At 38.8% G+C, this 17551-nt stretch overlaps 1 protein-coding gene across 1 annotated transcript in view; it reads right to left on the minus strand.

The window, feature by feature from the left end:
* Nucleotides 1-17551, minus strand: part of CCDC146 (coiled-coil domain containing 146) — a 78316-nt gene that overhangs the window by 30994 nt on the left and 29771 nt on the right. The window contains exons 2-3 of the mRNA XM_086610692.1: nt 13047-13129; nt 6835-7041 (exon numbers count right to left, since the gene is read on the minus strand). Of these exons, the coding sequence (XP_086466818.1) occupies nt 6835-7041; nt 13047-13129 (290 nt within the window). The remainder of the gene's footprint in view (nt 1-6834; nt 7042-13046; nt 13130-17551) is intronic.

Genomic DNA, 17551 nt, shown 5'->3' on the forward strand with positions numbered 1-17551 from the left:
CCATAAGCTACAACTGAGTCCTAATATGCTGTGTTGGAATGACATGCAGGTCAAACAAAATAGTTTCACCTCCCAATAGGTTGTCTAAATGTATAAATAAGTTAATAAGGACAATTCGCATTCCCAACACATTTTGGCAGGATTCCCAGTTGGATTCCTTGGGACTGGCATAATCACACTGATAATGTGAACGTCCAATGATTATGAACGTCCACTCTGCACAAATACCCATAACTGTTTGATTGCCACAAAAACATATTAAATAAATCCTGTGCAAACATTAAAAAGGTACTGTATTGCTTGTGATCAGTTCGTGCTCTGCTCTCTTTAATATCGTGCCAGACGATCAAAATAGCAATCCCAAAAATCAGGAGAGAGAGTGAAGTCGACATTGTTTTTCTTTTGTCACATTCCTCACTTATGAGGCCAGATTCCTGTGGAGCCGTTCCAGATTCACTACAAAGACTTGTAAAACGATTTGAGCACCTCATTTAGTGAGAAATAAACAAAGGCAACACTGAACTGCAAGCACCAACTTAAGTTACCTTAAGAGCTGGCAAACCAACTACTTCCACACAAAAAACAGTGAAGATGTGAAAAGAAAAAGGAGGTAAAAGAAAGAAGTTAAATGTCTCCCTTTTGAGCAATGAGTTTGGTCCAGTTGCCCATATCCAAAAGTTAGACAGGTCCTCCTATGCTAACATCCCCTGGTTTCCTTACTGTCAGGGACAAAAACAGGAACTGCCAAAGGGCAGGTCATCTGACATCCCAGGTATCTATTTTAGGAAGAGATAAATAACCAGTTGAAGGTAACATATTTTTCTTCATTGACTATAAAGGGAGACCAAGATGATTAACTCAGATTAAGAAATCAAATAAGATGCTCAAAGATTTTAAGTTCAGTTGCTGATTTAATAGCTATATGGACACTGAAGCTTAATGTAAGTTAAACAGACAAAATCTGTTCTTTCCATTTAGCATTTGAATCTTGTAATCTGTGATACAGAATCATAGAACAGTTTGGGTTGGAAAGCATCTTAAAGATCACCTAGTTCCAACCCCCCTGCCATGGGCGGGGAAATCCTCCACTACACCAGCTTGCCCAAAGCCTCATCCAACCTGGCCTTGAACACTTCCAGGGATGGGGCATCCACAACTTCTCTACGCAACCTGTTCCACTGCCTCACCACCCTCTGAGCAAAAAATTTCTTCCTTATATCTAATCGAAATCTGCCCTCTTTCAATTTAAAGCCATTGCCCCTTGTCCTATCACTACACACCCTTGTAAAAAGTCCTTCTCCAGCTTTCCTGTAGGCCCCCTTTAAGTACTGGAAGGCTGCTGGAAGATCACCCCAGAGCCTTCTCTTCTCCAGGCTGAACAGCCCTAATTCTCTCAGCCTGTCTTCATAGGAGAGGTGCTTCAACCCTCTGATCATCTTCGTGGCCCTCCTCTGGACCCGCTCCAGCAGCTCCATATCCTTCTTATGCTGAGGACCTCAGAGCTGAATGCAGTACTGCAGGTGGGGTCTCACAAGAGCAGAGTAGAGGGGCAGAATCACCTCCCTCGACCTGCTGGCCACGCTTCTTTTGATGCAGCCTTTTGCATCACGGTTGGCTTTCTGGGCTTCCAGCGCACATTGCCGGCTCATGTTGAGCTTCTCATCCACCAGCACCCCCAAGTCCTTCTCCTCAGAGCTGCTCTCAATCCATTCTCCGCCCAGCCTGTACTTGTGCTTGAGATTGCCCCAACCCACGTGCAGGACCTTGCACTTGGCCTTGTTGAACTTCATGAGGTTCTCACAGGCCCACCTGTTAAGCCTGTCAAGGTCCCTCTGGATGGCATCCCTTCCTTCCAGCATGTTGACCACACGACACAGCTTGGTGTCATCAGCAAACTTGCTGATGGTGCTCTCAATCCCACTGTTCACATCGCTGACAATGATGTTAATTAGTCCTGGTCTTAATACTGACCCCTGAAGAACACCACTGGTCACTGGTCTCCATCTGAACATTGAGCCTTATGACTGCCTATAAGATACTCAGACATTAATCACAACAGCAAACAAAATAGCTGCAACTGGCATTAGGCACTTAAAATTCCCATTGTTTTGTAATCCTTCTTTGATGAGTGTATTTTTCAACATCATGTGGGTTTTATTACTATTATACCTATAGCAGCATACATAATGAAGATGAAACTCTTAAGTTTAAGCATCAATGTTTGCAAATGTTTCTCACATTGCTTTGCTTATTGACATGTAGCTTAATAGCAGTACTGTACATGAAAAAAGTATCACAGATGCAGATGCGATGAGTTAAAAAAAACACCACTAGGAAAATTGGACCATTAATGAAATTACGTTCCTGACTTTTCCCTGAGAGATGTCTACAGCTGCAAACTGACACAGAAATAAAAAAATTAAGTCAGAGAGATTAAGAAATGTAGTGGTAGTTGTCAACAGAGGTCCACTCAGTTCCTCAGCTCACAAAATAGGCAGAATGTTGTTATTGTTATGAATCCCATCATGCAAGAAAGCAAACTCCTTCAGCTACTCTGACAGACAGCTGGGATTGCTGAGGAATCCATAGAAGGTGTTCAGCACCACACAACTAAAATCTAGTGACAACAAGCAGAAGATATCACAGCCAACAAGCTGCCAGCATGAGATTGCTGTAAAGCTCTTTGCTGCACTTTGTACGTACCGGAGAATGCAGTAACAAGACTAGTTAATAACTAGTAACTGTAACTCAACTGTAACTCAATTTGTTTTACTTATGACTTGTAATTCTGTACTGGAAAAACTATGAACAAAAGCTTAACTTTTCACTTTTTAATTATAGAATGACTAATCCTGAAATAATTACAAGCATTGAAATAATTTTCCATATTTGCAATGCTTCTACAAGGACAAACTCCGTTTTGCAATCCTGTCTTGCATGCAATAGCATGCAGTACTTCAGCGAACAGCCCTTTCGCTACCTGCACAAACGACTATGAGGGCTGTAGGTTGGACCTAGGCTTTAAAACAAAATCATTTTCAAGAATTTGAAAACAGAACTTTAACCTCACAAACTCTTGCTATAGATAATTTCATTTCAAATTTATTGTTTACTTTTAAATATATAGTTTAGATTATAAATTAATTTAGACAAATTTATTATTTCTCAATAATAAACTGCTGTTGATGCTATTGCCTGATAAAGAAAAGTAGGTCGTCTTTATTTTGTATCACACACCAGGGCTCTAAGCTTCACATGGACATTAAAATGAAAAGTTTCCTCAAGCTAGAACAAATCCTTGCTGATGACATTGGTCCTTTCCTTGTTACGCCAATCTGATTTTTTGGTCTATATCCTTATTTACTGAGGCATGTTCAATCCCAGTCACATGAAGAAACTTCATGGCTCTGAATGCAATTGTACCAGAACTGCATAGGAATAACTATTTTCCCTCTTACTTTATTACACTTGCCTAATAGTTTTTGAGAGGAAGAATATGCCTGGAGTCAGCTCTGACTTCGGGGCAGTGACCCAAAAGTTCTAACCTCAGTAAAATCCTTCCAACTGTTGTTCCCCTCCTGTGCTGAGCACAGGGGCAGGCACTAGCAACGAACCCAGTACAACAGAAGAGAAATACAAACCAGAAGAGGAAGGACACATCGGCAGTGGGGTACACCACACCCACACAGTCACCCTCAGGGTGACTTCCCTGGCAGCTAAAGTGCATCAGAGCTGCTTCTGAATACCTCATGTACCTATTCAAACTACGACAAAAGTCACAAAATTTCTGAAATCCTGCTGCTGATACTACAGTGCTGAAAGCAATTTAAATTTACTCTTGGAATGTTGAATATGTATTGCAATAATAGAGAATTAAAACAGAAGATGAAATATCACCTTCAGCTGTTGAAAAAGGTATCCGATCTGGAAAAAGAAGTTTACAGAGGCAAACAAATAGGAAACGAAATATGGAAAAGAGAACATAGAATACTAAGGGATCTTGAGACAAAAAATAACTTTGCTAATGTTATGATGTATCTATATGACTCTTCAAGAGAAAAAGTTTGCTGTTGTCAGATTTGAATCTGAGTGCAAAAAGGGTGCTAAATGTCCTTAGCTATTGGAGAAAGTGAATTGAGGCAGGAAGTAAAGGCAGCAGAGACTAGAGAGATGCTTTAGAGAAAGAAAGGCTTACAGAAGCAGGGAAACAGAGGATCTGCAGAGGCTCGCTCTCACTTCTGGCTCAGCAGTATTTCTGAGAAGATGAGATCCAAGACTTGTAAGAAAAGGACAAAGCAATAGATAAGAGACACAGATATGTCCTTCAAAACTTTTCCCCTCCATGTTCCCTGGCTGCTATACATAAGAAGGTAAATAAGCAATATATTTGTTTTGAGACTAAACAGCCATTAGTCATAATTCCCAAAGAGAATTTTACTTCTAAGTGCCAAGCACAGCTGGGACTGTATTAACACAGTTGGACAACAAGGGAAACTGTGATCCAGAGAAATCAAGGGCCAAGAGAGGTTGGACCATGAGTTTCTTTCCTTCTGAGAAAAGAAGGAAACCAAGCAGTCACCTAATAGCAAACTTAGAAGAGGCAGCTTCCCCTCTGTCTGTGACACACCCCATGCACACAGATATTTCAGAAGATATCGCTTTATTATTTGTATAAAACAATTTGGCATATAGATCTTCATTTTACATCAGTGTTACTGTTAGATCACCTGCTACTCACTGCTCTATTCTGGACATTCATTTTCACTGTCTTTCACAGGCACCAAAGCCATCCTTTCTTTACAAACATGTTTTCATATCCATTGTCTGTTTTTCTTCATAGCTCATTTCTCACATCCCCGCTACATTCACTCATCTGTTCCCCACGTAGACATGGATTCTGCCAGTCTTGTTCTTTCTACACTACTCCAACATTAAAATCCCCTCCTTTCTAGAAAGCAGTATCTTCTCTTCAATAAACAAATCCACACATAACCAAGGCACATCCTCCTCACTCCACACCCACAACATGTATAAGACCAATGCTATCACCAGGCATGAAACAGATTCCGAACAAAGAACAACTAAATAATCCATGGCTCTTCAGTTTAGAAAGTTGACAAATTAAGAGTCGGGAGGGGTGGATGTACAAGAGAGATCTATCAAACCATCCTGCAGGAGTGAAAGTCAAGAGAGGATCAGATGTTCACTGTCTCATCCAATACAAGAACTACAGGGCATGAAATGAAGCTGGTAGGAGTCAGGTTTGAAAAAGAAAGGAGTTCTTGTGTAGTTAATCGGTGGAACTTGTTGCCCAGGATGTTGCAATGCCAGAAATTTATATAGTTGAGGAGAAGACAGGAGAAGTTCAAGGAAGAGAGGTCAACCGAGGATTCGTAAATACAGAGGACTGTATTTGGCTCATGAAATCCCTGTATCACTAATGGCTGGGGCTGCCTGTTTGGTCACCATTAGACATCGTGCCATGTGGACCTCTGGTCAGACTGTACAGCTAGTTTTGATCTCATGTCATACACAAGACCAAACAGAGGAAGGAGGAAGTTTTTGAGCAGTAATTGAAAAAATACCTAAACTGTGTTTTGTGTAGGACACAGAAATCTCCCTTTGACTAGAGGTAGAAAAGAAAGTAGAGGTAGAAAAGAAAGTATGAGTAAATATCTCCTAAACATATAAATCCCACCATTTTTTTTTAATTTATGAGAAATTAGTGAAAAATATTTGTAAGATATGAGGACAAATGGGTAAAAAGCATGATATTTTGAAGAGCTCATTTATGGACTGCTTGGAAATTGCAAAAAATTCTCTATTTAGCAATTATTTCAGGAAACTTCATGTTGCTTAGTTATCTCATAGCAAGTAATTTTTTCCAGATGCTTTCCATGTTTCTTTCTCCCACTCCTGATTTGCTTATTTCTCAAGTTTCTTTCTCTCTTAGAGCAAATATTTGGCTCTAAAAAAAAAGTCAAGAAAGAACTGCCAGAATAATCTGCTTTATGCTGTTCGTACAGTGGTCCTTCTCTCCTTGCAGAAAAAGTTTTAACTACTGAGCTGCTGACATTATTTATTTGGCTTATATACACCAACTATACTACAGCTGGATTGAAGATGGGTAAAAATAGCAACCACCCCATAAAATGAAAATATGAGTTCATCTCCATAGGTACATATTTTTAAAAATGTAGTAGTACTTTTAGTAATTTTACTATAAAAGCTTCAAGAACAACACACTCATATATGCAGGTGATTAAAATATGTACAATATCAAGCTTATTCTGGACATTTTTCCTTTTATAGAAATGTCAAGTATTCACTTATTTCACAGCAAATTTCTAATTTTTCAGACATAAGAATATACAAGTATTTCTTTGCCTTTAAATACCTGAATAGAAAAATTTGAATAAACTCTGCTTCTGATGTTAAAAATAGCATTTTGTATATTTATGACATTGTTTCCATAAAATCCCAGTCACCAGCTCTCTAAGACACTTTAATCATTTGTATTAAAGGTGTCCTAGACTAGAATTGATCCTGTTAATTTTGTCTACTTAAACATTAATCATGTAATGTAGTAAATTTTAAACAGCGTTTCAAAGGACACCACAGCATGTTCTAAAATGAAAATTATCTACAAATCTTGCACCAGGGTAATTTTATTCTTCATTAAAATGTTGCTGCTACTAGGGAAAGTAACATCAAGAAACCAACATCAAGAAACGTGTCCATGTAAGATGGAGAAGAGACTGAATTATATTCTATGTTATTATCTTTCTAGATAAGCTATGATAAAATTAGCAGCATTTGACCACTATCACCTACCATTCCATCTTGAACCAAATTTCATACTCTCTTTCTTTAATAGCATTGTATTCATTTTGGCAACTAAGTTGTTGCCTTATTTGGGAAACTTCACTGAAGGATTCTTCAGGGAACTGTTCTGCTTTTTCCAGTTCATTTTGCTGTTGTTCCAGTTCTGCACTAAGATGTTTGGCTTCCTGTAACAGCTGGATCTCAGATTCCTGTAAACTACATTAAACGGAAAAATTTAGATCTAGGCAATGAGAAGCATAAGCTTTGTATTTATACTTCTTTACCTATAATATTTAATACAAGGTTTTCAAGACGAGAAAGAGATTAAGTCCTGAGTAATCTGGTCTGACCTCCTAGTTGACCCAGCCCTGATCAGGAGGTGGGACCAGAGACCTTCTGAGGTCTGTTGAAACCTGAGTTATCCTATGATCCCACGAGAGCAGTAGAATCTGATGTGAGGTTTTTTTCTGTATACCTGGAGTTGGAATGGGATTTAGCTCATATAATTTCAGCTAGATGAAAGACGGTTAGTTAGTCTAATATATTTGTCTAGCACCTCCTAGAACTAGTAAAGAGACAGGGAATCTGTTTTATCCTAAGAAATGCCAAAGGCTAGATCTGAATCAGTGTGGGGAGAAATAACAGGGAAAGGGAAGTATTCACCAGGACAAGGCCCAGTCTGGGCTGTATGACACCTTTAAGTTCTTAGTAAATACTGGGACACCTATCTAGTGCTGAATTGCATGTTGCTATTGCTGGAGTGCTACCAGTATCGTTTAAATGCTACCAGTAACCCATTTAATGACACACAAGCTGCAAATACATTTGTGGGCTTCTGTGGAAGCTTATTATAAGGCTTGTAGACATAACAGATCTTAAAGGCTGTTAGTAAAATACATTGATTATTATGGAAAAGTCTTAAAGGGAACTACAGTATGAAAACTCATATACAATGCACAATCTATAAACCTCTTCTTTATGCTATTGAAATCATTGTGTACACCTTGTCAATATTACTACATTATAACTTCTGTATAATGGTATACTAAAATTAGTCACAAATTATGTGGAAGAATAAAGAACTCTATCACTTGCCTTTTATTAATTAAAATATAATGCAATTTAATATTTTTTAAACCAAAGAAATTTAGAATCTCCCATATTGAGAAACTCTATACACAAATTTTAGCTCAAAGATTACATTTATGGTTTAGCAAAAAAACCAAAATTGCGTATCACACTGAAGAATAGAGTTGAGATGGTAACCATAAAAACAGAAAATATACAACCGACTATACTGCATAAACATAGCTGAAATAATATGGAAGAAGTTTCGTTTTGAGTAACATCTCTACTTAGATAACTACTTCCTTTCTTAAACCAGAAAATACGAAAACCACAGACTTCAACAGGAAACAAGAGTGTGCCTTTATCACGAACGTATAACTTCATGTGTGGTGTATTTACATAGTTGCTTTCAAGGGAAAAATAAATTGACTTAGAGACACAAGATCACAGAATCACAGAATGTTAGGGATTGGAAGGGACCTCAAAGGATCATCTAGTCCAATCCCCCTGCTGGAGCAGGACCACCTAGATTAGGTCACACAAGAACACGTCCAGGCGGGTTTTGAACATCTCCAGAGAAAGAGACTCCACAACCTCTCTGGGCAACCTGTTCCAGTGTTCTGTTACCCTTACTGGGAAGAAGTTCTTCCTCATGTTTAAGTGGAACCTCCGATGTTCCAGCTTATATCCATTTCCCCTTGTCCTATCATTGGATGCCAGTGAGAAGAGCCTGGCTCCATCCTCATGACAGTCACCCTTTACGTATTTATAAACATTAATGAGGTCCCCCCTCAGTCTCCTCTTCTCCAAGCTAAAGAGACCCAGCTCCCTCAGCCTTTCCTCATAAGGGAGATGCTCCACTCCCTTCATCATCTTTGTGGCCCTGCGCTGGACTCTCTCAAGCTGTTCCTTGTCCTTCTTGAACCGAGGGGCCCAGAATTGGACACAATATTCCAGATGCGGCCTCACTAGGGCGGAGTAGAGGGGGAAGAGAACCTCTCTCGACCTACTAACCACACCTCTTCTAATACACCCCAGGATGCCATTGGCCTTCTTGGCCACAAGGGCACATTGCTGGCTCATGGTCATCCTGCTGTCCACCAGGACCCCCAGGTCCCTTTCCACTGTGCTGTTCCCCAACAGTTCAATCCCCAACTTGTACTGGTACATGGGGTGTTCTTACCCAGATGCAAGACCCTACACTTGCCCTTGTTGTATTTCATTAAATTTCTCCCCCCTCAACTCTCCAGCCTGTCCAGGTCTCTCTGAATGGCAGCACAGCCTTCTGATGTGTCAGCCACTCCTCCCTGTTTAGTGTCATCAGCAAACTTTCTGACCGTGCACTCTATTCCCTCATCCAAGTCATTGATGAATATGTTGAACAATACAGGTCCCAGTACCGACCCTTGAGGGACTCCACTGGATACAGGCCTCCAACTGGATTCTGTCCCATTGGCCACTACTCTCTGGCTTCTATCCTTCAGCCAGTTCACAATCCACCTCACTATTCGATCATCCAGACTGCACTTCCTCAGTTTAGCTGTGAGGATGCTGTGGGAGACTGTGTCTAATGCTTTACTGAAGTCAAGATAGACACATCCACTGCTCTACCATCATCCACCCACTGGGTGATGTCCTCATAAAAGGCTACCAGGTTGTCAAGCAGGACTTCCCCTTAGTGAAGCCATGTTGACTGCCCCTAATGACCTTCTTATCCTTGATATGCCTAGAGACAGCACCAAGGATAAGTTGTTCCATTATCTTTCCAGGGATGGAGGTGAGGCTGACCCATCTATAGTTACCTGGGTCTTCCTTCTTGCCTATATATAGGGGTCTTGTCTATATATACCTGGGCCTTCCTTCCTTCTGGATCCTATACAATATTTAGATCTTCTTTAGGTCCAACAGAATATATGCTTGTTTAGGAGAAAATATAATTGTTTGCAGTAATACACATTCATTTCAAACATAATTCTTACATAAAATATAAATGTTACATAAAATTACATCAATAGTTGCCAACAGCATTTTTTCATGTGAAGATTTAGATTTAATTGAAGACAATGAAGAAGTAGCTGAGTATCTACACAACGTACACATCTAAAATCACATGAGTGCAAAAGTAGGCTTGCCAAGTCCGATGTGGCAACTTTTCTATTTGTGGAGTGATTAATAATTTAATGTAGGCTTAAGAAGATGAGAATCCCAAACTGCCAATGAACTACCATTATTATCTGACTTTCTATCAGCTTGGTGTACAAAAGTGTTCATATTAGGTTCCTAAATTGAGATCACTAAAATAAAAATTTACAATTCAGCCATACGATTGTGTGACTAAATGGGTTTTCAGGGGCCAAATATGAGCTCAGGTACATCAGCTTCAGGTGCAATGTCACTGCAAAGTAGATGGGTGAGATAGTACCAGAATGGGATGACAGCCTGTTCTCAGAATTTCAGCTCTGCAGCAAAAATAAATTTAAAAGGACATAACAATTCAAAGAAATGTATCAAAGATGTTATCTGCCAGGTGACATCTCTCAGCTTTGCAGAACGCCAAACTGTGCAGAACTGAAACCAAGAAATAAAGGACTATTTACCACTAAACAAAGGACCACACTATACATTTATAACTCTGTGTACTCTAGCAAAAGCCTTGGAAATTGTCTGCATACAGACTAGTTGCATTCATCATATTAGAGAAATTTGTATTATATATGAGAGATCAGTTGCAATCATTCAGCATAGCTGTCACAGGGATCTACGCTGCTTAAGATGCAGAAGACTTCCTCCTCGAGATTTTTGTATGAGACTAAAGGAAAGAAGAATACATACACAGGTTGAAGACCTCATCCAGCATCATTTGTTTTCACATGGCATTCTAACAGCACTGAGACAAATGGGCATTAACCAGGAAAGAGACTAAATTCAACTGTAGTAAGTAAAAAAATAAGTTCCTGGCCACAGAACTGGACTGCACATGTAAGGGTGAAGATCTAAAAATTTAGAAGCAGCATTGATTCTGTGAATGGTTCATTGCAGGAAAATAGTATACACACATACTGAATCTATCCTCAGGACTCTCTTTATAGATAACGGAGAAAACCAGACACTTGCCAATGTCCGTATAGGGAGGAAACGTGTGGTCCTTATTTGTGTCTATTGATAATTAAGGGACAAGTTCAGATGTGCTTGTCTAATGGCGTTAGCACACGAGCAAGTGAACCCCACTTTTGACGTCTGAAAAGCCCTTAAAATACTCTGGAGATCATAATCAGGTTTTGGTAATTCATTTCCCCTGCTTTCTTTTAGCAGTAAGAGAAATCTGTCTGTGGGAGTTAGTACTTGTTCACACAACAAGTGTTGGTGTTTTGCTTTGACACATGACTACATCTAAATAAAAAATGTGACATTAATGCTCTCTGATCAACTTTTTTACAGAAGTATGGCAAATTCGTACTCCTGTGAGAACCATGGAAAAAATGAGGGATGTAATCTACCATTTAACATTTTCATGGGTTTGGTGCACGGTGTTTACAGTAGTTTTATGTGTGACAGAAAAGACAGCTAAGTCCTGTTTTCGCTCAGGCCATATTCCACTTACACATGCAAAGGAATTGTCTTTACATAAAAGAATGTTCTCTATCAAAGAATGCTATATAAAGATATAAAATATGTAGTAATATGCTTGTATTTTTTCCAACCAATGACTAGTTTCAAACTAAAAGTCAATCAAGTTTAGCAGCTAGTGGATTTCTGCTTCAGGTCAGTGAACACCGGTGTGGTAGAAACCTTCTCAATCAACTAATCCAAAACCTACACAATATGTTGAGTTCTACACATAATTCTTGCATTTTCTAGAGAGTAGAACTGTTTTAGGAGAAGTGTTTTTAATTTTGCTTCCAGAAAGTATTTGTTATGCAGTAATCTGAATAAAGTCATACGACTTTTTACAGAGACAGAATTATATTCTAACTCCCCATTTTGTTAAGATGAAACTAGAAGACTCAGCTAACCACAAGAAAAACTATGTTTTCAGGATTTTGGGAACTTCTTTTCAAATCACTTTACATTACTTAGCACTTACCACTATTCAGATTGCCTGGAAGTGTACCAAATTCCAGCATAACCCAAGTAAAAAGGTATGACTTGAATTAGTTTTACAATCCTTAAATTAGGCCTTAGCTTCAGTGATACCCATGGTTCTCTTACAAGCAGAATTGCCATAAAGGTTTTAATGTGGACTGTCAGGAAAATTGGGCTAAAATATTGTTAATATGGTGGATATTATGATACATATCACAGAAATATAACAGGAGTATCATGATGCTGATTTTACTGATAATTATGGGTATACCATAAGTAATGTCAAAAATCCTTGTCACAAATGCTAACGTAGTATTGCAATATTTGCAATAGGACTGCTCTGTTCTGTGACACACTGTTCACCTAGTACAACTGTACTACCTTGTCCCACTTTCTCCCACCATCTTCTTGTCCTTCTACTCACACACGCCCAGTTCAAAGCTGGCATTGGGATGCGAGCATCATCTCTTCTCTTCTCTCTCCTCCAGCAATCACCGTAACAGGGCAGACTCACAACTACTACATCTAATTTCTGACTTTGATTATACTTTGAAGCTTAAGGTTAAATCTTCTAAATTTACTACCAGTCTTGTCTAATGCAACTGTGACTATTCTCAGAGGGTAAAATTCACACCTATTTAGATGTGACAGAGTCTCATTTTCCTTCTTGGAAATGAGCCTTTAGCTTCTTTAGTTGCTCTCTATCGTGTCAGCTCAGCAGGTCAGAGTTTTTTCACATGTTACAATTCTGGCTACATGATCTTCAAATATATATTTTAAACTTGTATACTGTCTGTTGCAGTTTGTGCTTCCCTCCATTGCCATTATTATTACTATGCTTATATTAAACCCAAAGATGTTATTCAAACAAGTATTTAAATATCCCAAATTACCTTGAATCTTCCTATTAAATAATGCTGTTTTTCAACCTTGCATTCTTGCTTCCTCTTTATGAACAATCACTGTAAGAAAGCCTTAAATGGTAATTAGGTCTCAGCATCAGCAGAAAATTACTTTAAATATGTAATGTTTTGGCTACTTAAACAAAGTCTAGAAAAGGAATACTGTACCTTATCACAGTCTTATGCAGCAGGGTGTACTTTCCCTTCAGCTCAGCTACTCTGGTCCCTGTGATTTTTCCAGTAGAAAATAGCTATGGAAGGGAAATAGACAGTTATGAAATCTCCTAAGCACTAATATTTTCATTCTGCTACAACTTTTTGTAACTATAATTGGCAGCCTTTTAGTTTGCACAATTTTTTATAACATACCAAATTAAATACACAATCAAATCAAATACACAGATGAAAAAATGTTTATTTATATGACAATCCAAAGCATAAATATAAGAATATAAAGAACGTCTGTCAAAACTACAGTGCTGCCTGCACCACCATTTCTTCTCTGATTTTCTGTCTGTATTAATATTTCACGATAATTCTGGCTTGACTTTGAACTCAGGCTCTAAATCACACATTTTCCACGTTGTTTAACTGGTTCAGCTTTGTTATACACCAGCTGGCCTGAACAGGTGAAACCGAGGCTTAAAGTCTGGTTTGTGCTCAAGTGTTGCATCCAGGCAAAATGGTTGCAAAAAAGAGGAGTTGGGCTCAAGTGAAATCATCCCCGGCCCATGAAACGCATTGCCTACGTGCCTGTGCAGGCCTTCAGCAAGCACCAAGAGCAAACCACCCCATGTATTTAGTAGTAAAAACCTGTATGTGTGTGATGCACCATACCCACCTCTTAGGTGGTTCCTCAGGTGCCCTGAGGGCTGGCCCATCGTTCCTAATAGAAATAAGAAATAGGACTAGGAGCCCAATTTTGCCCCTGGGAAATACCACAGCAGCAATACTTTCTTGTATTTGGTTACAGGTAAGGAGAACCAAGTTAAATCCAGGTAAAAAAATGTAAGGCAATCTGGCTCTATAAAAGTCTATAGCTAGCTTTTGGAGGCAGCAAGTCAAATCTGCAACTTTTATGGGAACCTGCCAAGACACATGGTTGTGCTGATCTCCTGAAATAAGAAACAAAGCTACTACAGCATCAGGAAAATCCAAGAAGTCATACTTCAACTTTTATGTTTGGTAAGACCTCCAGGGAAATGTCTTTTCCTAAGCTGAACTAAGGGCCATTTAAGAGATTCATATGTGGGCTATTCTCTAGATGTCCATTTCTTGAATATCCAGGGGAAACTGTCCAGAACCAGTCCTATGTTCAAGAAGCAGAACCCAAGTGAATATGCCAAAGGAAATTTACATTTTGCTGGTAGCTGTTTGGTTTATGTATTTTTTTAAGATCTGCTGAAAAATATTTCATGGTAGCAAAGACAATCTTTGCTGTCTGCAGCCCTGAGAAAAGGAAAGCAGATCTGTCTTTCATTTGTTTACATGAGATTAAAGACAAGCAAGTCTCAAATATTTATTTTGGCATCCTCTACGACCAAAGATACTGTTCACTTAGGTTCACAACATCAACCAGCTCTTCTGTGAAAAAGAAAATATTTTCCTATCTCAACCCGTTTATTTCTTAGCCTCACATGTAGGTGTAGTTGTCCTATTTGGGTGGTGCCTCACTAATATCCTTTCTTCATGCTCCTCTAATCGATATCTGTGAGTTCCAGTTTTTCTTACTGCTTAGCTTCTCACTGCAGACCTTTTTGCAAAAGTTACTGAAAATAGGTAGGGATCACCTTCTTTTAGAGCCACTACTCAGTGGACAGTAAAAGGACAGAGTCTGTCTTGTTTGCCGTCAGTTGAACTGAGAAGCAGTTTTCCAGCTGGGATGACTTTCGTTCCTACGAATATCTAGAATGGAATTAGAGCCCATAAATTAATTGTCCTTCCTTCTTCTGAAAAGGCTAGTCATAGTCCTGAAGCAAACTGTCTCTTGTGGCCATGGACATCCTCCATTTCAATGGCAAATTACAGTAACTATTGTAGCAATTTTTCCTGTCTAGGTTCTCCTCGGAATAGTTTATGCTTTATTCCATTGCATGGAAACAAGCACATTCAGCCTTCTTGGTTTGTAATCACAGATCTTGCCTATCCCCTGTCTGTGGAGATGTATTTCTTCCTCTGATGTTCCATTCCAGATCATCTCCTCGCATATTTTTTATATATTCTTGTTTACAAGGACAAACATCTTCTGGTGGAGAAAAATATTAGCTACTAAGTTTCCCTTTAGTCATCAAAATAGCAATTGGAAAACTGTAATCTGAGGGCAACAATCCAGAACAAATCTCTACTTATGAGGGTAATTTTTCACTTATATAAACTGCAAGACTGAGAATTATTTCCTTAACTAATGGCTGAAACACCGAGTCTTACCACACAACCTTCAAATCGGAACATACAGTTATCCACCTTTTCCTTTTTCAGTTTACCTCCATTTGACTTTAGAAGAAGCTGTTGGAATCAGAAATGAAATCGTGCCCCAGATTTTATGTGTCTGTGCTTACAATGGATTTTGTCCCTAGTGGTAGGTACGATCTAATGGGTATTCTGGCTCTATTTACCCTTTTTAAAAAATATCTGGCATAGCTACTACAATTATCAACAGTAAAAATAAATTAGACTAATTTAGCTGGAATTTAAAGCTCTGAACTGATTAGCCAGTATATGACTATAAGAAATATATTGTAGGCAATGCCTAATATGCTCTCATCTGCCTGTTAATTTAGTGTAAATAATCCTGCTTCCATAGGCTCGCAGATTTACTCTGTTCTGAAACCAGGGAAATGGGTAATATTTCTAATAGGACCTGTAAAGCACTATGATGTATTATAATCATTACTCCTAAGTCAGAAAACTTACAGAGGCTTAAAAAGTAAAACATCAACCAGGAACGTTAAACCCATGTATTGAATTTCTGGATGCCAGTTCCCTCTAAATGACAGGTTTTGCATTTGGATCTCAGATTTAACAGAGAAGTATATAAAAGTTCTTGTAACCAGATGCCATAATATAAAACATTCATGTAACTTTATTTCTCAAGTTCTGTATTAGATTTCTTTTTTAAAATATCACAAGCTAAACTGGAACTGGAATTTGTAAATATTTCTTTTTACCTCAATTTCTGAATGTTCACAATAGATGAGTCACATTTGCCTTACAGATTCCATCTAACTTAAATTAGGTTCATCTTTGTCTTTGCTATCACAAAGGCATGTTTTAACACAGAATAAGTAACAAATTAATTCTTGAATTGCACTAGAGACAAAGCTTAGTATTTTTTTTCTTCTATAGCTAGATGATGTTGCCTATGGGCATAGACAGATTACTGTTCTTTCCTAGCCGGGTCATGGTAAAAATTACAGACTACTAACATATGTTAAGTACACAAATATATATAAATTCTGAGAACATGCACACTTTTATTTCATTAACCTGCATGTATAGACAGATCGTAGAAGTCCTACTCCATTTCATTTGATCAGTAAGAACTGAGACACATGATCTGCAACAGTAGAATAAATGCAGAATATCTCAGCTGCATAATTAAAATCTGGATCTGACATTGAGCAGATTCTCTTATTTTTGTAAAATGTTTGTCTATTATATCTATCAGTGATTAAATAAAATTCAGACTATGATCATAATATACAGAGAGCATTGTCTTGTATAAAGGTCAGCAGATTCCTATGAAGCCTAGTGCCAAGAGTCTTGCAAAGATTACTCAAAAAACAAACCTCAAACCAAAACCAAACCTCAAAATGGCCCATCTTGCACACACGACATAAGACTCCATTGATTAATTTGAAGTACTCTAATTCCTAATAATTGCAACATGGAAATCCAATGTAAGAAACAAACAATATTCCTGATTTGTTTTATGAGTCCATTATGGACCACCCAGCCAGGATGAAGAGACAGATGACTTATTCTATAAGCAGTTGGGAGAAGTCTCATGATCACTAGATGAGGGACTTCAGCTTACCAGTTGTCTGCTGAAAATACAGTACAGTGGAGAGAAAACAGTCTAGGGGGTTCCTGGAGTGTGTGGAAGATAAATTCCTGACACAGCTGATGAGGGAGCCAACTAGGGAAGGCACCCTACTGGACCTGTTGTTTGTGAACAGAGAAAGACTTGTGGGTGATGTGATGGTGATGCCCTCTTGGGCATAGTGATCATGAAATGACAGAGTTTTTGATTCTCAGAGAAGTAAGAAGAGTGGTCAGCAGAACTGCCACCTTGGGCTTCCAGAGGACAGACTTTGGCCTGTTTAGGAGCCTGGTTGACAGAGTCCCTTGGGAGGCAGTCCTCAAGGGCAAAGGAGTCCAGGAAGGCTGGACATGCTTCAAGAACGAAACCCTAAAGGTGCAGAAGCAGGCTGTCCCCATGTGCTGAAAGATGAGCCCGTGGAGAAGACCAGCCTGGCTGAACAAAGCTTTGGCTGGAACTCGGGTGAAAAAAGAGAGTTTATGACCTTTAGAAGAAGGGGCAGGACACTCAGGAGGACTATAAGGATGTTGTAAGGGAGAAAATTAGAAGGGCCAAAGCCCAACTAGAACTTAATCTGGCTACTGCCATAAAAGACAATAACAATTTTTTCTATAAATACATTAGCAACAAA

This window comes from Tauraco erythrolophus, chromosome 4 (genome assembly GCF_009769465.1).
Source record: "Tauraco erythrolophus isolate bTauEry1 chromosome 4, bTauEry1.pri, whole genome shotgun sequence".
In the NCBI taxonomy this organism is placed as follows: Eukaryota; Metazoa; Chordata; class Aves; order Musophagiformes; family Musophagidae; genus Tauraco; species Tauraco erythrolophus.